The 21,217-nt window shown below is 38.2% G+C and overlaps 1 protein-coding gene across 1 annotated transcript; it reads right to left on the bottom strand.

The window, feature by feature from the left end:
* Positions 1 to 2,175: 2,175 nt before the first annotated feature.
* ssh1b (slingshot protein phosphatase 1b) lies at positions 2,176 to 21,065 on the bottom strand. Its single transcript, XM_044144623.1, has 15 exons — positions 20,592 to 21,065; positions 19,254 to 19,291; positions 15,166 to 15,266; positions 14,270 to 14,334; positions 13,785 to 13,906; positions 13,635 to 13,703; positions 13,322 to 13,387; positions 11,531 to 11,725; positions 11,324 to 11,417; positions 10,624 to 10,752; positions 10,273 to 10,319; positions 9,948 to 10,094; positions 9,536 to 9,736; positions 8,378 to 9,014; positions 2,176 to 7,574 (listed from the first exon to the last, which is right to left on the bottom strand). Exons 1-15 carry the CDS (start codon positions 20,661 to 20,663, stop codon positions 7,095 to 7,097), a joined length of 2,463 nt encoding a protein of 820 aa, XP_044000558.1. The 5' UTR covers positions 20,664 to 21,065; the 3' UTR covers positions 2,176 to 7,094.
* Positions 21,066 to 21,217: the final 152 nt, after the last annotated feature.

Genomic DNA, 21,217 nt, shown 5'->3' with positions numbered 1-21,217 from the left:
TTGCTACATGACAAAGTCAAAAAGGTCAAAAGGTGCTAATATTTTTGGAAGACAGCATTGCTTTAATTTTTGCTAGTTAAATATTAGATTAAAGATATAGTATTTTAATTGTAGTCCCTGTCTTGACGATTATGTACTGGATGAGGGTAAAACAGATAAACTCAGAAAAGTTGGATCAACAAAAGGGACTTTTTCAGTCCAGAGTGTGGGAGTACTGCCACATTTTGTTCAACTTAAACTCCTTATATTCCCGTATCAGCTAACATGTTTTCACTGCAGCTCTGTTCATCTGGTGTGTCGATGACGGCAGTTTAAAAGCTTGACAGATGCGTGCTCTTGCGGCTTTAGTGCATCTGAAGCGTTATTTTGAGATGGATGTGTTAAAATGGCAGCAGTGGGAGGCATTCATGGTATTGGATTGTGAAACCCCCTCCAGCCCCACTCCTTCTCTGTCTCTATGGCCATTTCCCATGTTTGTGTCTCTCATGCTATACAGTGCAAGCCAAAAGTTTATAAGAGCCTTGTGACCAAGAGTACCCGTACTATTATCTCCGTCTTAGAAGAGGCCTTGTTTTCCAGTTTCAGAATTGACTCTACTGTCGGTAATAAACTGAAATTCAAATTGTTGGAGGTAATGTTCAGATGTCTGATCAAGCTGCACAGTAAAATTTACATGGTGACAAGCGAGACAGGATGTACTGTGATGCAAAGAGCTGCAAAAAGTGTCTACAAAACCTCAAGAAATATCTTCAATTAATGTTCAGGGATGTATTTATGCTTTCATAATCCCCCTGTTTACATATTTTACACTGATTTGCACTCCCTGATCTGATCTGGCCCTGCTGTTTGTTTTATATGACAGCTATTTTATTATTATTGAAAAATAAACCAACCATTAACATTTTAGCTATAAACAGATAACACATGAGCATCAAAGCAACAAGAAAAACCATAACGTGTCAATAACAGTGAGCTAATTTTTCACAAGTTACAACAGAGTTAGCTAAGAGTTTTGCAGCTATAAGAGCCAGAGGGATAATTCAATAGAGTGAACACTTACCTACGATGATGCTGCGCTTGACCGTCGTCCTTTGGGACTTTGGTCCGTCTGGGAGATCACTCCTCCCGGAGTCACCTGCCCCGTTATGTCAGCTGTACTTCATTTGACTAATTCAATAAAAGCGCCTCCGTGCATTTGACTAAAAGAGACAGTCAAAGCAGAAGCAGGCAGATCTGGTTTGTGTCCTTTCTGGTGCTCTTTATTATTACATTCGGAGCTTCTTTCATAACAGTTTCTTCCCTTTTCTCCAAGGACATTCACCTGCAAGTTGCATTTGGGTACAATTGGTCTCAGTTAAGAGTTCTCTCTTGTCCTGTTTTATGAACAGCAGAAACCAGGTAAGAATAAGAAAACACAAAATTTCTTTCTGTTTCTGACATTAAAATAAAACTAAACGTTTCCTGTTTCTGCAAATAAGTTAGTTCACAACACTGGAGTTAAATGAAGGAACACCTGTAGATTTTTTTTAAGGGATTTTAGAACACAATGCTTTTTTGTGTGAGATTTTTGAACAATAAGATAAAAAAAATCATGCAAGCTCATGAAGAGAATTGTGGACCTCCAAAATTATGGTTCACTTATAATTCAAGTATTAACAGAATGGGACTGTCCAACAATTAATTCAGAAGAAGAAGCCATTTCTTCAACAGCAACATAAAAATGCACATAAACCGTGGCTTGATGAAATTAACCTTGAAGTGTTTAGCCACTATGGTGACCATTACATCGAGAGAAAAAGGAGTTATTTAAAAGCCTGAGAACCCCATTCCAGCTACAAAGTATGAGCATTCTGAGGTATTTTGTTGCAGAAAGTACTGGTTCATCTCACAAAATAGATGCTTTTATCAGGAGGGAATATTAAATGGAAATATTTCAAGCCATCAGGAGCTGGGTGTGGTTGATCCATTGCCCTGATTCGAGTCTCATACTATGAGAGAAAAACAGGGAGTGCAAGAATATAGCCAAGAGGAACTCCACATGTAAGTGGATGTACTTTTCTGTGTGATCCACTTGTTCAAAAAAAAAAAAAAATTAAATCAAAAACAACACTCTCTAAACATTTACAACAACTTGATGCTCAGATTTTACAGAAAAAAAATTATTTATTTCCATTATATACATCAGACTGGACACAGTGTAACAAAATGTAAAAAAAAAAGGAAAAAAAAAAGAAGGTGTGTACACCTGAACACTGATACAGTACACAGATAACCAGAAAACAAAATGTGAACATTAAATCAGCTTGCTCTCCAGGTGTTTTTTTTTTCTAGATTTACCACTCATCTCAACCTCACATGCTTTGGGAAATACTTGTGCTCTGTACACTCAATAAATACAATTCCCCCTTTTAAACTACAATTTGCCCCACAGCCCTCACGGTTATGTCCGGCTCATAACTGGGATTGTCCTTTTTGATGCCTGTATTTGGCACCAATTGAACTGAAAAATAAATAAATAAAAATTTAAAAAAACTAATTCACAACTGGAAAATATTTTCCAAAGTTACAATGATTGCAAATCATTTTTACTGTGCTAAAAACACAATAATTCACAAGTGCTTCTTGGTACACAATAACACTATTGGTATTTTTTTCTTAATGTTGTTAAGCTGATGTACTGCAGAAGAAAGACTTGTCCAGATGCAGCATCTCAAAGACAAACTCTTAATTTGTAACAATTTGATGCAAATGATTTCTCTTTTTCCAGCAAATAAATGTTCAGCCAGCTACTGAACCGATGCAGCATACGGCAAGCTATACGATAACAAATACAGTATCATTACAGGCTAATAATAGATGGAAGTCCATTAAGTATGTGAGTTATGAGGGAGAGAATGGCATGTATGAGCATATTTGTTTGCATACAATATTCATGTGCCGAGTTAAATGCTGCAAGAAGCATAAACTTTCAAACAGTGACGATAAATTAGAAGTTAAACACATTTTCTGAAAACCCATTTGCAATCGATGGGGTGCTTTACAACAGAGCTCTGGCCACAATTAAGGCACTTCAATACAAAAGGATATTTAAATGTGAGGCAAAAAGCAAAACAAATATGATGCTGAAGTTTGAAGACAGAAAGAGAGTACGATGACTATCAAGTAAATTAGCTGTTAAGAGTCTAAGTAATTCAATAACCTATGAAGGAGACTGATGCAGACAGAGCACCAGGTAGCAAAAACTAAAACTGAAACTGAGCATTTTCTAGTTGGTGGCATAGCGGATATTTGAATTTAAGGCTCCTGAACAATTCTAATTTCTGATAATTAGTACTCATTTTGTGCCCATACATCACCATTTCATGCCTTCCTGCTTCCATTTTATACCCCTGCACCTAAAGCATTGCGTATCAATTTATTGAACTATTTTTCATGAATTATGGAGAGCTCAGAGCTCACATAGTTCACTTTTAGCAATAAAATATGTTCTGTACCTTTTATATTCCAACTCCGTTTCTAATAATTGTGATTCTGATCTCTATTTTGGGACGGTCAGCACCTTTTGATTATGACCCACAAATGAACCAGAATAACTTCTGCTGAAGGCCATCGTTTACTGGAGTCATGTGATCCCATCTCATTGCAGCAGAAAATCGGTCGTCATAATGAGTACAAATTATCCTGTGGCAGACGGCTCGTTTTTTAAACACCAGAAAATGCTTTGCAAGAAACCACCACACCTTAAAAATGTACAACCATACCCAAATAGTCACCGAAAGCTCACAGAAGTTAAAAAATATACAGAACAAAATTGAGATATTAACGATTAAAATAAAAACAACAACAATGGTATCCTAATTAAACAAAAACAATTGTAAAAATCATAAAAATAATAGCACCGGATGGGGCATAGACCTCATACTTCTGAGTGATAGACACATGTTTTATACATACCACCTGAATTTTATAAATAAGCTCTCAGAGGCATTTTATTTTAAGAAATAGAAACAATCTTGAAAACATATCACACAGGCACATATCTACGATAAACGCAAAACAAGAAAATCAGAATTATTTAATATTACAGTGAACTACATGATTGGCTAGATTTCAAACATCCTGGCGTAGTCCAGTTAAAGTAATATATTAATGAGTGAAATATGTGGAAATATGTGGCACAAAGAAGGTAAGATGAAGCTTTTCAGGTAGTTGCAATTTGCAGCTTTACCACTAGATGTCACAAAATCTAAACAAAAGAAAAACGTGAGAATTTCATGTATAGGTTTATGCAATTCCAGTCTGCAAAATTAATTGTATAACAATTAGAACTGAATTATACTTTTAAATACAACAGTTAGACTCTTAAAAAATGTCCGAAATATGTGTTAAAGATGCTCAGATAGTCAAAGGAAGGAACAAAACAGCTTGAGAAACACCCAAAGTATTATAATTTCATCAGAAGAGCAAACTCACAGCTCTCTCAGATTCAGCTAAGACAAACTGGATGGATTTTTTTCTTCTAAGATGTATAAAAATGTGTAAAATAACACAAAAGGTAGATGCAACTAATCAGCAATGACTCTTTTAGCTCTCTCATTTCCCTGAAGTTCTCAAAATAGACAGAGGAAAACAACAAACAAGTGCTTTTCCTGCACACAAGCAGGCATCATTCAGGCTCAGACATTAAAAAAAAAAAAAAAAAGTACCATCAGCTACAGAGAAAGAACCTGAAGAGAAACTAATCATGGCTCAACTTCCAATAAACTGGACAACTGTGAGTTGGACTGAATGCTCATGTAAAAACCAAAATAATCTTCAAAATAAAATGAGAAAGATTTAAACAAAATGGTTTGGCCAGACGTCAAAACCTCCATGTGCCACAGACCATCCAGTTTATAAAAAAAGCAGCTTTTGTTATGAATCTCAAATATTTTCCAGCTTTTAACAGAGTTTCACTTCTTTGACAAAAAGGAAGAGTACCATTAACATTTCTTTGTGCTATATTTATATTTCTTGAAGAATGAAGATAAGATTAACTGGATTTAAGAACAATTCTAAATTTTTGACTGGTTGATGTGCAATTACAAATGTATCGCCCCCATAACCTCCAGAAACACCATCCCTATCAAATCTGGAAAACCGTATTTTAGTGACAAGGTGAAAGATATTTGTTTAACAGTCTACACAGTTATATTACAAAGAATAAGATTCTGCACTTTCATGATCAGATTCAGCCTTGCTGTGGAGTTGCAATCGCCACATTAATCACACCAAGGCTGTAGAGCCTGAAATATTTTTTTTAGTGAGTAAATATAATAAATTATGATACTCAGAGCCAGGTGTTGGATTTGATGAGGTTGAATCTGTTCTTAAAACGCTGTATTAATAAAGTCAGATTTGCTATGACAATGAGCAATGCATGCTCAAATCATTCAGGAAACTCATGGTGCAGACCTGACGTATTCTATTAGAGCTCTCAAAGACTGCAGACTGCACAGTTAAGTCAATCTTTAGGCTTTTTGTTGTGTCTTATAATTCTTTCTTACTTTCTTTCAATTTTAAGCGAGGCCTGAAGGTACAATCTGATTCCAGTGGGGCAATACTTTCCCTCATTTACATGGAGTACTTCTAGAATCTTTAGTGCTACTCATTTTTTAGGAAAAAAAAACAAACACTTATTGTGGATGTAATTTGTATAAATGGCACAGTTTTGTATCGAAAAGTAGAAAAACACACAAGAAGTGGCCGAGGTAACAGGAAAACTTTGTTATGGGAGGAAATTGTTAACAGTGGTTCAGTCAAATTGTACCTCGAGGTAACTAACATTTTAGTCCATTTACGACAAAATTTAATTTTAAATCAATGTGCTTTCAGTTGTTATTAAATAGTGTGACCCACAGGTAAAATATTAATACAAGTAAAAATGAAGAAATGTTTAACAAAACCTGTGTTTTGTAATTTTGCATGCTCATTCATGGGCTAAACTGAGCGCCTAAACTAGATGATTCAATTAACTTTAATAGAAGAGGTCAGGCTCAACAATAAAAGAGAACTGGGAACAAAACAGTCCTTCACCAAAACAGTCTGAAAAGCGTGTAGTCCAAAGACTCATGATTACATCCGTTTCTTAAATTATTGTGAATACACACACAATGCAAAAAGCAGCTGCAGCAGCAACAATATCAGCAGGCAAGAGGATAACATGATGTGTGAGAACAGGCCCAAATGTAAATATTGTATTGAGCTCCCGCATGAGTACATACTGAATACTTTGAATATGATTGAAAACGTAAAGCATGCTGTCAGAAGTCGTTTGTGTTAAGATTAATATGCCAAATTTAGCGTTTTGTAACCAGGCAACAACATGAACAAGACCTAACAATCTCTGCTGAAGGTATGATGGGTGCATCGCCACTGAAATGAGGTGAAACTGCATGTGTACTGGGACTGCAAAGTGTACAGAGTTCATATGAGGCTCTTAAACAGTTAATGACGGGTTAGGAAGCAGCTCTTCTCTCCTCACTCAGCCCCATCTATCCAGGTTTTGAAAACAGCCAGCTTCTATAAAAGTGCACTCTCTGTGAAGTCATACATAGCTGCTAGATGGCAAAAAACACAAAATCCTAAGTATTTTTGGTCATTTTTCTAATGAAAATGTCTTAGTGCACTTGAAATAAAAAAAACTAACTTACCAATAACTTCTCAGCAAGATAAGAACTTGTTTAAAGTCAATAATTTCTTTATATTAATAAAAAACGTATAGTGATATAATAGAACTAGTACTTGAAAAAAAACAATATTAAGGAATTATTGACTTAAAACAGGCTACTGTATCTTGCTGAAAAGTTATTTGTCAGTTACTTCTGCTTTATTTCACTAGAAACTAGACAAAAAACATTGTGTTTTTGCAGTGTACTGACTTATCTTCTGAAGTTATGAGGCAAGGCGGAAACAGCAGAGGTCACTGCAGAGCTTCTGCATTCATGGTGCAACACCACAGCATCTAATATTCACAGCCATCACAGCAGCTGAGGCAGTGGTAAGCCAGCTCCTTCATGGAGAGGATGCGTCAGAATGGGACTAAGGCAGAGGACCTACTGGAAGCTTGCAATCTCAGCACCAAATTTGAGCCCGTCGGCTCCAGCCACATCGATGGTCTCGTTACTCTGCCTCGTGACCTCGTTCTGCGGCTCCTCCATGTCCTCTGTCTCCACCGAGCTGCCGTCCGGAGGCGTTTCCTCACAGTTCATGGGTGAGAAAAGTTTCTGATGGTTGGCTTCAGGAGTGGATGTGCTACCGATCGTGCAGCTGGAACATTGGTAGAAGTTAGTGCAGGGCTGGACCAAGTTAGACGGAATGACCGTCGGGGTTGACAGAACCGGAGTTGAAGTAAAGTGCGTCCCTGGAGGATCTATGCATATGGAGGGTAGCGTGCAGTGGCGGGAGGGGTTAAGGCGGTGTGAACGGCCTCCTGCTGGACGGTCGCAGCGCCGCCCTTGTGGTAGACGCATGCAGTCTTTACAAGACTGATAGGAAGGCTTCACTTTTAATGGGTTTCCTGCGCTGGGACTGTCCTAAATTGATCAAAATTGAAACAGAAACAGAGTAGAGTCAGTAACGTAATTTAAAAAGTAAAATAAAATCATATTACTGGTCAGCACTTTGAAGAGGGATTCTGATTTCAGATTTTTGGAAAGTTTGACCGGTTTTCTTGCCAAGACTAGTTTTAGCCAATTTCTAAGTTCTCTTTACAAACCATATATAAAACATTCACAGACATTTTTTAGTATTCAATGTCTAACTCTTTGAAGACAATTTTAAGGTTTTACATCAGACTTTTATCCAATTCTTATCGCCTGACCTTACTGTTTGCAGCTGTATTGCACATCTGTGTAAAGATCAGGAGTGTGAGAACTAGAACCTAGAATAAAATGACTAAGATTTTGCTTTTTTGCAGTGTGCTAGCTAACACTAGTGATTTTGTTTGCATTTTATCAATTCACACTTTAAAGGAACACGTTCAAGAGACAGATTCTACAGTAATGTGTCTGAATTTATGAGTTACAGGCTACCAGAATTGCACCAAAGTTTCTGTTGGCTTTTAGATGTGGTGAGAAACCTTTGTCTATACAAACTGGACGTTAGACTTCCCAGCTTTTTCTCTGAGGTGAGTTTAAACTGAGACATTTTAAGCTCAGAGAAAAAACCAGATCCAAAATTCTAAAACATTCGTTGTTCAAACATGCAGAGAAATGGTTCGCTCAAATGAAAATCATCCTACTCCAGTCAATGAACAATTTCTACAAGCATTTCTGTTTAAAACCTAAATAATGTCCAAACTGACCACTTTATTGTGATAAATATTCAAATAACTCACATCAAAAGCTGCAGGACAGCTACGCTTGGCAGCCAGGCGGTTGCTGTTGTTGGTGTTCAGGTTGGCTAAACCCAGCTGGCTCTCCTCGTTCCCCTCGGCCTCCTCTCCCGTCTTCCTCCCACCCGAACTCCCGGGTGTCTGAGCCAAGGCCGCCATCTCTTCTTCCTCCTTCTTGGCCTCCTCCTCGTCCTCTTCCTCCAGCGTGCTGAATTCCAGCCTCAGTCTCATGTCCTCCATTGGGTCGAGGCGGCTGCACGTCTGAGCAGCGGTGCCCTCGCCGGGCAGAGTTAGGTGGGCCATGGGGAAACCCTCGTCCTCCAGCAGGGCATCTCTCTCCACGTCCTCTATTTCGATAAAAACTCTCTCCATGCCTAACAGAGGAGGTCCCCGCACCGGTGTGGACGGCTCGCTGTCGAGTGCAGAGTCCGATAAACGTCTGAAGTAATAGTTATAGTTGAGAGAGTCTAAGGGTTCCATCTCCAGACCCCTGCATGGTGACGCCCCGCAGCCTCCCCAGGCCTCTTCCCCTCTGAGCACCGGCGTCTCCTCTCCACCTGTACTGTGACCCGATGCTTGCAGATCGTCTGAACCTTCCTCGTCTGTGTCAGGCCGCCACAGCTTGTTGTGACGTTGTTTACTGTGAACATACAATAAGTTCTGCTTCAAAATATATACCAGACTCTATCAAGGCTTCTACTAATCTTCATGTTAAAATTGCATTAGTTTATAGAGTTTTCCATGCCAGTTTTTACACATTTACTCTGAATTTATGGAAGATATAATAGAGGACAGGATGTAACTATAGAACCATGAAAAAACAGGAAGGATGAAAAATAAACAAATGTAAGGAAGGAAAAAGTGAGGTCAATGGGTGGATGAATGGTTGAAAAGAAAGACAGAGTGGATGGACGGATGGATGTGTGGACATACGGACAATTCAGAAGTAAGGATAAAAAGAAGGAAGGAGCAAAGAAGGAGGCAAGGGAGAAGAAAAGAGAGAACCAAATTATTGTATCTATGCACCCCTACTTAAAATGTAGATGAATGACACAGGAAATCGGAATAAACAAACTTAAATGATCTAATTTCCATTAAGGCAAATCTGCCAAAAAGCCTTTTGTCTTATTGGATACAAGCATAAAATCTAGATCAGCTTACCTGGCGTCGAGGATTCCCTCATACTCCGCCAGCTGCCGCATGAAACCAGCATTTGGCTGAGCTATGCTCCTCTTCTGCTTGATGTAGTTGTACGCTTTCTCCAGAGACCAGCCGTATTCCTTCATGGCGTAGGCAATAACTGTGGAGGCAGAGCGGCTCACACCCATCTTGCAGTGCACCAGGCACTTTGAGTTATTCTTCCTAATTCAAACAAAAGAAAAAAAAAATCTGGTAATTCTGGAAAACCAGCTAATTATTATTCTTAATTTAAAATTGTGGATTTAAATTTTACTTCTACTTCAAGTAACCATCTTTCCACTAGACACTCATAATTCATCTCCTGTTCTTCACATGGTGTTTATTTTGGACAAATCCTCTCTAAGTGAAGTCAGATTCATGTTTATGCTCTCACTTGGCTTTGGCAATAAAGTTGTAGGTATCGTTCCAGTGGGCCAGCAGGTCAGTGGCGTCCTCGTCGTACACGCGGATGTTGTGATAGGAAAACATCCCTGGGAAGAAGTTGTCAATCTCTCTGGTAATGTTCAGAATGTAACCGACTCTGCAAAAGGAAACATCTGGAGTTGTATTCTGTAATCTGTAACCTAAGGTTGCTGACGCGTACACAGTGTCAAATATGAAAATTATGTTTTACGCATTTTTTGCTTCAGCTTTTAAATGGAGTAAAAGAACATATTCAAGATTTTATCATGAGAACTTAGGATGAATGAACTGCTAACCCGCAGTTTTGTAGTTCTTCAAGGTTGGAGGCGTTCCACTCAGAACCCTACAAGGAAACAAAGCACAGATGACCATGCTTTTAAAACCTTCTATTGAATTCAGAGGCACAAGAGGCTAAAAGATAAGTAAAAACAGAAGAACACCTATAAGAAATTTGAAATAAATAATTTCTAATACCTTTATAATATAAGAGTATTCAAAACTTAAATTATTTATCCTAAAGCTAACAGAAAATTTGTGACATCACCTTTTGTTCGGACATCTGTTTGCTGATAATTCAACTCAACCATGAAAGCAGCAGCAACCAAAAACAGTCACTAAAATAAAACAAAGGCAAAAAACGGACTCACCAAATAAACGTGGTCAAAGATGAGTGTGGCTTTATCCATCTGACCCAGGATCAGGAGCATCTCGTTGTCGATGAACTCCTTGTACTCTTTGAGGTTGCAGCTCATGTGCTGCTCCAGCTCATTACGGATCTGAAGAAGAGGATTTTATTACTGTACTGTACTGTACTGTACCAGATTATTTTCACATTTTTCAATGTAAAACTCCACAAATATGCAGTCACTTTGATAAACATACAGTTGTGACCAGATATTTACATACAGTACAGACCAAAAGTTTGGACACACTTTCTAATTGAATTCAATGAGAAGGTGTGTCCAGACTTTTGGTCTGTACTGTACATAGTAAGAAACAAAAATCTCACTGTTGGAAATGCCAGAATAATGACTTTCTTCAAAATCAAAAGTTTACAAATACTAATAAAACTATTCCTTTTGACAACTTGGAAAAGTCCAGATCATGGTGTCATGGTTTTAATTTATTAGAGGACATCGTTTCCTTGTGTGACATCACAGACAAACTAAATCAACCAAGATAAGGCAAAGAAATGTGGTCCAATTGTCTCCTTCATCCTCGGCTACGAGAAGGACACCCAAAACGTTTGATACATATCATCCAGTTTCAAATATAAAGTAACACTTTTTGTCAAAAGCCTAGGATGTAAAACATTTCACACTGTTCGGGTTTAAATCTGGTACAAACCTCCTTTGACGTGATGTTCTCCAAGTCTTGAAACATCATGATGTTGCGAAGTTTGGACTTGATAAGACACTCTGTTCTTTCTCGCTCTGTTGGTCTAAAAAGCAAGTTATACCATAAATTATGAATATTTAAAGCAAAGACAACAAAAGAACAATTAAACCTAAAAGCTAAAGGTAACATGGCAGCTGGTGGCTTGCAGGCTCTTACCCATCGACGAACATGTTGGGGGAATCGGACCTGGTGGTCTCCAGGTCAGTCATTGCGTTCCACTCATTGATGAAGCTTTGCTCTGAGGTGATGCAGCTCTCATAGAACGCCATCCACGTAAGAGCAATGCCTCCTGGGAAGTAGTTGAACCGGCGGGACACCTCGCATGCCTTATGGAGGACCTGCAGGGCAGACCTGTGGGCATAAAGGCAGCTTGGTCATCTACAGTTCGCAGTCAGTCAGAATAATATGTAGTGAGATAACCAAGAGTGGAGAAGAACTTGCTTCTAGGGTGGAAAAAAAAGAGAAAAAACAAAACACTATTTATTGTTGTTTTCACATCTGACCAGCAGGTGGCATCTGACATGTTTAAATTTATAATAACTAAATTATTTTACAGTAAGAAAATATTTGGGTGAAGTTAAAACTAATACTTTTTCAACATAGAGTGAAACATAAATTTCAGAGACTGAAAACAGGTCCACAGCATCATACATCCTCTACCATACTTAAAAGTGTTCATGAGGTGATTTATTCCAGATATTCATCATTCGTTCATTAAATGTTTGCAATTCTAAATATTTCAGTGTAAGATTATGGAACTGCAATAAACATTTAAATTATTTTAAGTCTTTTGAACATGTCTCTATTTTGCAATCTGTGTGCTCTGACGTTTTCCCAGTTAATTTCCAAGAGAAAATAGAAAAGTTAAAAAATGTAACACTATACAATTTTATTTTTTTTTTTCATATTGATATATACATCATTGCAAGGGCGTAAATCCCATCTCATTATTGGGAAACAGGGAAATTTTTTGAAAGCAATTTTGGGGGGGATGGGCAAAGTTATAATCAAATGTAACGTAAGATGTGGTTTAAAACATTTTTTATTGTGTTCAAGCTGCACTACCAAAAATGACTAGAAAGTAGCAATGAATAACAAAAGTGTCTTTCTCAGTAAACAACCTGTTGAGACCCATAGAAGTGAAAATAAGATTCAAATGTTTAGATATGAGTTTGGTTCAGTGTCACAGATCTAATCTCTGCTAAACCTTTACAAAAATTTAAGGCTCTCGGGGTGTGCTGTGGCGGCGTACGGGATAGCGCAACCCACATTCGGAGGCCTTTAGTCCTCGACGCGGCCGTTGCGGGTTCGATTCCCGGACCCGGCAGACATTTGCCGCATGTCTTTCCCCCCTCTTCTTCCCCCCTTCCTGTCAGCCTGCTGTCATATAAGGGACACTAGAGCCCACAAAAAGACCCCCTGGTGGGGAAAAAAAAATAAAAATTTAAGGCTCTGACTTAAAAAGTTTTAATAAGTAACTCCAATTAATTAAATTACTCATAAATATTGATTTATTTCAGTGGTTCTCAGTACAAGTCATGTGTTATTTAAATTATAACTTAAGTTGCTCTAAACTATTATTTATTTATTTTTATTTTTGGAGGAGTGGGGGAGGGGTTCATGGCCTTGGATGGCTGAGAACCTATAAATATGTAAAAATTGAATATTTGGGAATTTAGGATTTACGCCTATGCATCATTGTTGCTTGATATATGTATATGTCACCCAACAATTGAATAGTAGAAAATTATCTATTTTGTAATAGCAAATGATAAAATGTGGTTCTTTTTGGATCCTTGATGATGCAATTTTAGAGCTTGTGAAGTTCTGAATAGCTCTATATACTGTACTTGCCATTTTTCTCCTCTGTTGCTCTGAAGAAATAAAATTGTCTTGTTAAATTTCTGCCATAAATGTAAGCAGAAACCAAATATCACATCTACTTACCACATAGCCTGCACAGAAACGGGTTTGAAGACATGTGACCGGCCTGCTGTGTTCACGCTGAAGCCTCTGGAGAGGAAGAAAGGAGAGAAAGGGATCTGTTTAAAGTTAAGGTTAAAAAGTGGGACAGGATTTGTTTAGTAGGCCCAAGCGGTGGAACATTCCTCCAGCATACATTGGCAATGTTACCAGGTCAGCAAGAAACGTTGTTATGTGTAGTTCACTTTTTTGACACTGGGAGGCAGTATGTTACCATGTGACCCCAAACAGACATACTGCATGCGTGAAAGTAAGACTAATCAGTAACTCATCTTACCCATCTCCGTCTAGATGAATGTTGGCATCACTCCACAGAGGCAGGACCATCCCAATGGAGCAGTTTTTACTGGAAATTAGCAGAATGTCATTTCAGCAAATTAAATAACCTTAACGTACACAGAAAGTAGTGGCTTGAAAGAGAGAATACCTGTCCTTGTCTGGAAAATCCATTCCCAAAACAATGTTTTCTTCCGTGTCTTGATGGCCGTTAGTGTAGATAACAACCATGTAACGCACGCGCTCTGACCATCCGCTTTCCAAACGCACAGCCTGGGGGTCAATAGGAGAATATTTGGTGATAAAAAAACCATTTCAATAAAGATGTAACAGAGCAACACTGTAGAGATATTTTAACTTTAATTCAAAGATAAAAATAGTAACAACTTAGAGACGACTTGAAGTTGTTGTTCAAAGCAGGTCTGGAATATTATTTGGGTCATATCTGCCATCTGTGCTTTCTGTTGAAATAGCCTAAAATATGAATCATCTGTTTTAGTGTGCAGTGCTCAACATCTCATCCTTATCATAAGCTCCCCACAGTGGATGTTTAATATGTGTATATTTTAACTCTGTTTCAATAAATGTTGCATAAATGTAATGATGTTTATGTTTATAGAAGAACAAAAAGCTGACCAGCTTGATGCGATCTTCAGACCGCAGGATCTTGAACATCACCTGCAGATGTTGAGGTAAATCACCTGAAAAGGAAACATTAACACAAAAGATAACCAAAGTAAATACAAAATGCAGTTCTCAAATTATAGTTTTATTTATTAAGAGCAATGGTTTCAAGAACAGATATGGAACAAAGTAAGCGGTAAACTTTTCTAGCTGAAACAGACCAACCCAAATTACCCCAGGAGGATACTGACGACACATACCGAACGTCACAGAAGAACCCAGAAAATTATCAAAGCACTGCAGGCCTCTCTGCCTCAGTTAAGGTCACAATTCAACAATAAGAAAGAGAGATGGGGTAAAAATAGCAGCCAGGGCAGCATTTCAAGGTGAAAACTATCGCTGATCAAAATCAGCACAAAGGTCCTTCTCAAATGATCCCAAATAATCTGCTACCAAGCAGAAAAAGCTGAGGAAGAATGCACAGCCATCAATTTGTGAACTTGAGCACAAAGACACTTGGATTATGCAGCAGAGCAATAATTCAAATCTAAACTGGCTCAAAAGCCAAAGTGAGGGTTTTCAGGTGGCCTACTTCAATCCAACTGCAATTCTGTGGCACAACCTTAAACAGGCCGTTTATATCAAAAAATGTCCTGTGTGGCTGAACTGAAACAACTGTGCAAAGACGAGTGGGTCAAAGTTCCTCCCGTATGATGTAAGAGACTCATCGTCAGCAATCACTAATGTTTAATACCCGTTTTCACCTGATGATTTTTGTTCATTGATGCTCTGAAACATTTCAGGTGTGACAAAAAGGGCAATAAACTTTTCCCCAAACACTGCAGAAAAATATGGTTTAGCATTTAGCCTTTAGAGTATCAAAGCTTTTGGTGTCTATTTCTTCCTACCTGCATGCTTGTGGTGAGTCGGAGTCTTTGGTCCCTGTGTGTTGCCGCCCTGCTGGAGAAAGAGGGCAGCTCCTTTGACCATGAAGAAGCTTTCACTGATGCTAGAAAAGAGCAGAACAAAAGGTCTAAATCGGACTGACAAAGGACATCAACACAGTGGACAGCAAGGTAGTGGCAACAGAATCAGCGAGGCCAACATAAGAATGTTGTGTTTGCTCCCGTGATTATAAGCTTTACTCAATAATAGAGAAAATACAGTTAATGTCCATAAGCTGAAAGAAAATTCAGTGTTGGTACATCAAGCCGTTTCCTTTTAAAATTGTTTATTCTGCTGCCTTTTCTCTCTTCATCTCTTAAATGAAGCTACAAGAAACTTATAACTACAAACTATAAATCTCTATGTGCTGACTCAATAAATATTATATACCCACTTGATAAAAGAGCCTTAAAAACTCCTTGCACGCACCCTAGGCAGGATTTTGCTAAATGAAACTCAGGTGAGTCCCAATCCAGCATTTAAGACATGTTTCACATGCCTTTGCCGATCACAATACCAAAAGATGAACTTCACACTTTTACACACAGGCAGCAGAAAAAGAGCTTTAGCCCAGTACAGAGTCTTGCTTTGTTCCACCACTTATTTTCCTCTTTCAACCAAAAACCCACAAAGCCGGGTTTGACTGAATGGGACCATGACAAGGCCTTTTGTTTCAGCTCTGCTGCTACTGTTATTTGATGAGTTGGCAGCAAAAAAAAAAAAAAGGAAAAAAGAAGTCCGAGGCCTGATTTGCTGAACCAACATAATACTAGAAACAATCATTTATTAAAAAAGAAAACAACATGAAGACTGTCAAGTGGATTTTTAAACAAATTGACACTGACAATATAAAGTAAGAACAGAGATAGTTAATGATATGCAAAGTTTATAGAAAGGGGTTTTAAAGAAATAAATTCCTAATTGGAGTGCATCTCGGTTGATGACATCACACAAGGCCAAAGAATTGACCTGATCAGATGGGAAAATTATCATCTTTAACAGCTTTTATCATATTCTGAAGCATTTTACTTTAGTTTGATTCTAAGAAGTTCAGCATCATGATTGATGATCTGTGCATTGCAGACCAAATGGTGATAACATTTATCTTCAGAACCAATATGCATCTGTTTATGTTCCTGTATGAAAATTTCCATATGTGCTTATTTACTACCCAGAAAAAAGGTGAACATAAGATAAGATTTATTTGTCATTGTCATCAACAGATTACAACAAGATTGAGACCGTGCTTGACTCGAGTTAAAGTGCAGGTTATATACACATACACACACATACACTACTTGTATGCCACTGATACCACATATTTAATTGTGGCAAAGCTTTTCTGGAAAACCACATGTTAGTCTCACATAAGAGACCAACATGGTTTGGGAAATGGAAAGACAAACAAGTAAAAATCTCTGATAAAAACATGCAGAGAACTGCTTTTAGATCACATTAAAGGATTAGACAAAAGTCTGGCTGTTTGCAAACAAACTATGAAGAGATGAGGAATGTGCTTAAACAGTACTGTAACTGAAAGGCTTAAAAAAAGTAAGAATTATTAGTAAATTAACCCAGTGGAACTCTCATGTCTTGCGCTCGATACGAGCCCACTCACTACGCTTTGCTGCTCTGAGGACTTACATGCGACAAATCTCCCTCCGAGTCACAGAAGCTTTCTCCACAAGGTGAGGCAGCTCTTTGAAAATAGCTCCATGAGAAGACTTCACAACTAGATGCATCCTGCTGGTTTTAATGTTTTCAGTCACTTCGGAGAAATTCAAGCTCGTCCAAAAGGCGGGCCTCATTTCCACCCTTGTGTCCATGTCCTGCAGCCGCCCGTTCCTCTAACTGGAGCCTGATTTGATTCGACTCACACCGTCTTCCACATCCTTCATCATCTCCTTTCCTTCCACCTCACGCTTCTTCCATAGCCGTGCTGCCGGCTTCTTGTCCCAGCATGTGATTCAGCAATCAGCTCTCGCGGTGCAACACTCTGCGACAATGCGCTCATTCATGCGAGTGTATGCAGGCGGGTGGGAACGTCTCATGTTTGACATGCAAGAATCAAGGCTTCGTGCCGATGATGAATCACGAAACATGACAGGGCTTTTTTTCAACCTATAAATCCAACACAAAGGCAAGAGTGTTCAGCAAAGCTTTGCTGACACATGCCTTGACTTCTGTGACGTTGGTTGGATAAAGAAAAGCCTTGTTTCTGAGTGGGGACAAAAGTTTATGCACTGTTTATTATGTAAGAGCATGAGAAACAGTTTTTTTTTTTTTTCAAAATTAAATCCATTTTTCACCTGCTTTGTCTATGAGAACCATGGAGGAAAATTAAGTATTGAATAGGCAGGAAGAAAGGCAATACAGGATAAAGTCTAACAAAAAAAGTAAAACTCTTCTCACAGCGTTGTTCAATGTTAACTGGTGATTGATACACAATTTTAAAACTTTGTAGATCAGGACATGAATAATTATGTGGCATTTCCCAGGTCCTAAAATGATTTAAAACAAACCTCTTCTGTATAAAAGCATGAAGAATATTCCAAATATAATATAATAATAAAAACCCTTGGCTGATTGGTCACCATAAAGTGTGACCACCTCTATAAAACCAGGATTTTGACAGTTTGTTGGTGTTAAGGATACAGGTGCAAGAAAAAGCAAAGCCAAGTCACAAATACTTCAGTAAAGACATTAGAGAAGCCACTATTTATGCAAATCAAACCGGGGGACGTACCGTACAACGCAAAGTTTGTTACTCAACAGAAAAATGTGCGCAACACAGCTGGGTACCATAGCAAATTTCCCCATAAGTCTAACCGTGAAGTGACCAAACTAATTATGTTTTGGAGCGGTCCAGTCAGAGTGTCCATTTGAATCTGGTAGAGAAGCCAAAACACAGCATGTCAGCACAAATATCACTAACAAAAAAACTTCTTGGCCTTCTTCCTGTCCAACAATTAATGAATGAAGGCCACCAGTGCCCCAAAACCTTAACAGAACCAAGACAATAGTACAATAAGCAGCATCCAATTATCATGGATGCTTTGTTGTGTGTGAAAAAAAATGTTAAACAGTCCAACTCATTTAGTAAAATTGTTCAACCTTTATTTTTACCCCTGAGATCAGAAATCTTCATGGCTGTCCACATTTTGTGACTTCAACTGCTCTTAAAATAGATTCAATTTGTTGTTTTTTCTCTCATGAGATGCTGCTGAAATCTCTGTCATGACAAAACAAAACCAGCTTTCTGGAGGGAGTAAATTTAAATAAAAAAAGGACAGCGCAAGCTTTTTTTTTTTATAGATACCTTGCAGAAGAATAAAACAAGGAAGCAACCAACCAACTATATAATATCTCAGAGCTGATGATGTATTTCAGGGCTTAAAAAGTAATAATTATTAGACTGAGAAAACATACAGTCGTTTTCAATAAATTTGAATATATATCCAGATGAGTCTCGTTTGTCTGATTAAAAACATCTTTTGAAAAGAACAAACTTTAAGCAGGAGTAAAGATAGTTTTCATTAAGACAACACATCTGTTTTTAAAAATACTTGTTTTAGTAGTCTGATGTAATACTCTAATTTTAACATCTGGATTAAGATAAATAAAGGTGTCAAATAATATTCAACTTTGTATACATATCTGGTCTGAACCACCCTGCTAGACTGTCACAACTACAAGCAGCAACATGGCTAATGCAACAGCTACTAACAGTGTCACTATGGAAACCAGAAATGAAAAGCTACACAAAGAATACTACCAAACCCATGCAATGCCATACTATTTTGTCAGACTGTTTCTCTTTACACAGAGGCAGAAAGAATAGAGAGAACAGTGAAATGCTTGATGCTGCAGTCAAAGTTCAGTCTGGACTGAAAACGGATCCCACATGCTCAAGATCTCAATTCCAAGAAAATACCAGAGAGGTCTCAGAAAAGCTCTGAAAGATACATCATGTTCAGATCCATACCTGAACAAGGATGTTGCAAAACTTAAGGATAATGTAACTGATGAATTCCTTTAGATTAAATCTTACCTCTGATTATTTTTCCTGTCATCATCACTTCCAAAATCCTGAAAGAAAAAACAAAAGAAAGAGAAGATTTTGAAATCGTACAGGAGCTGAGTGAAATGCTTTAGATCAACTTGGAAATATGGGTCATTCTCTAAGAAGGTCGCTTACCTTTGCATACCTCTGAGTTAATTTGACCTAATAATATATATATAACATATTAGACTGTTCCTGTCAATTTAAAAAGTTAATTTAGATTATTTCATTATTTAAGAAAACAATTATTCAAGATGTCTAGGTAATCAATGAATTGTTTATTAAAAATATATTTTGTAATTACTGCAGTTATTTTGAGAAAATTTAAGTCTATTTCTCCTAAATGTAAAAAAAAACCCCAAAACAATCAAAAATATCACAATTTAAGTTTTTCCTAATGCTATTCTTAACCACTCTGCTTTTAACAAAATCTTATTTGAATAAAAACAGCAGATGAATAAATGTTGATGCTACTTGTATTAGCTCATTGGTTCTAAGTTGAAATATTTTAAAATATTAAGCATTGATTGGAACAAACCTTTTTTTTATAACATTAAATAGTTTTCTTTTTCTAAACGTACACATTAAGTGATTTCTGACTTACAGGGTTTGCTGTGGCGCCATCTGCTGGTCAGTTATCTAACGTTTTATAAACTCTTAGTCAGAAAGCAGATATCTTTTTTTCTCCCTCGTTACAGAATTGAAAGCCAAGGAAAAGAAAATGTGATCTGAAGAATTGTTGAGGAAGAAAGGACACATCTTTTTCTTGCAATTCAGAAAGTCTATTTGTTTTTTATACTAACAAAATCAGCAGTTGTAATCTGCAAAATAAAGGACAAGAAGTCAGAAAAAGGCTGTCTTGTGTGGTTTTCTAGAGAGAAATTGTTATCCTTGCAAAGCCACATGTTAAGCCCTTAAATCAGCTGCCACCCCATAACAGAGTTGTTTTTGTAAGTTTTTATTGCATCACTTAAAGATCACGGGTCAATCTGTGGACTAAACTGTGTAAAAAGACTGCCACTCTGCCAAATTGCAAAAGATGTGAGAGCACAAATCCCAGTTAATAAGCAGAGAGAGCAACCTCTGAGTGCAAAATTAATACTTTGACTTGACAGCTAAACCCTGGACGGCTCCCCCTCCCCCTCTGCAGGATTTTGTTTACAAATCCGCTGCAAAAGCTGCAACAAACTAGCGAAACAAAACCCTGTCAAGTGCACACAACACACAGGCGGGGGTGACTTGCAGGATATTAGTGGCCACACACTGTATCTGTTCGTGCACGAGCGTTTCTTCACACAAATCCCGATCCCCGACTTTCCCACTCACCTCCCCCGCGCTGCTGCTGGCCGAGGATGCCGCACTAGGGGTGGGAGATCGCTGCAGAGTCACCAGGGCCATGGCTGGTGGACTGCGGCGGCCGTGGAGGGCAGCAGAGGAGCAGGGAAGGGAGGGGAGAAGGATGCGCCGCTGCTTCTGCCTCTGTCACCGGGTAGAAAATAATGCCTAGTCAGACCCTCTCATCCAGCGGCACCTGACTTCACAGAAGCCCGCTCCGCGTCTCCTCCGCGGCTCCTGGGGTCCTCATGAGCGGGAAGTGGGGCGAGACGTCCCGTGTTTGGCTCCAGCCAGCGGTCCGAGAGATTTTCACGGCAGACAGACAAACAAAACACGCTGCAGGTAGCAAAGCGGAGCAGAAATGACATGCAGCTTTAGCGGCCGCCTCTGATTGGCTGGCCTAGTTCGCGTGCGGGCTGTCATTGGGCCAATGTTGTCAAGGTGACAGACCAGACTAGGAACTCCCATTCCATGCTGTTAGCGTTATTCTGCGAAATAAATATTATGCAAGTAGTCTTAAAAAATATATATAAATAAATACATTATATAACAAAATTTAAATAAAATAAATTTTAAAATGAAACTCCTGCGAATTGCTTTTTAAAATAAAATTATTG

This window comes from Gambusia affinis, linkage group LG17, assembly GCF_019740435.1.
Source record: "Gambusia affinis linkage group LG17, SWU_Gaff_1.0, whole genome shotgun sequence".
Lineage (NCBI taxonomy): Eukaryota > Metazoa > Chordata > Actinopteri > Cyprinodontiformes > Poeciliidae > Gambusia > Gambusia affinis.
Note: the sequence above shows the minus strand (reverse complement) of the source record. Positions and strands in the feature narration are given on the sequence as shown.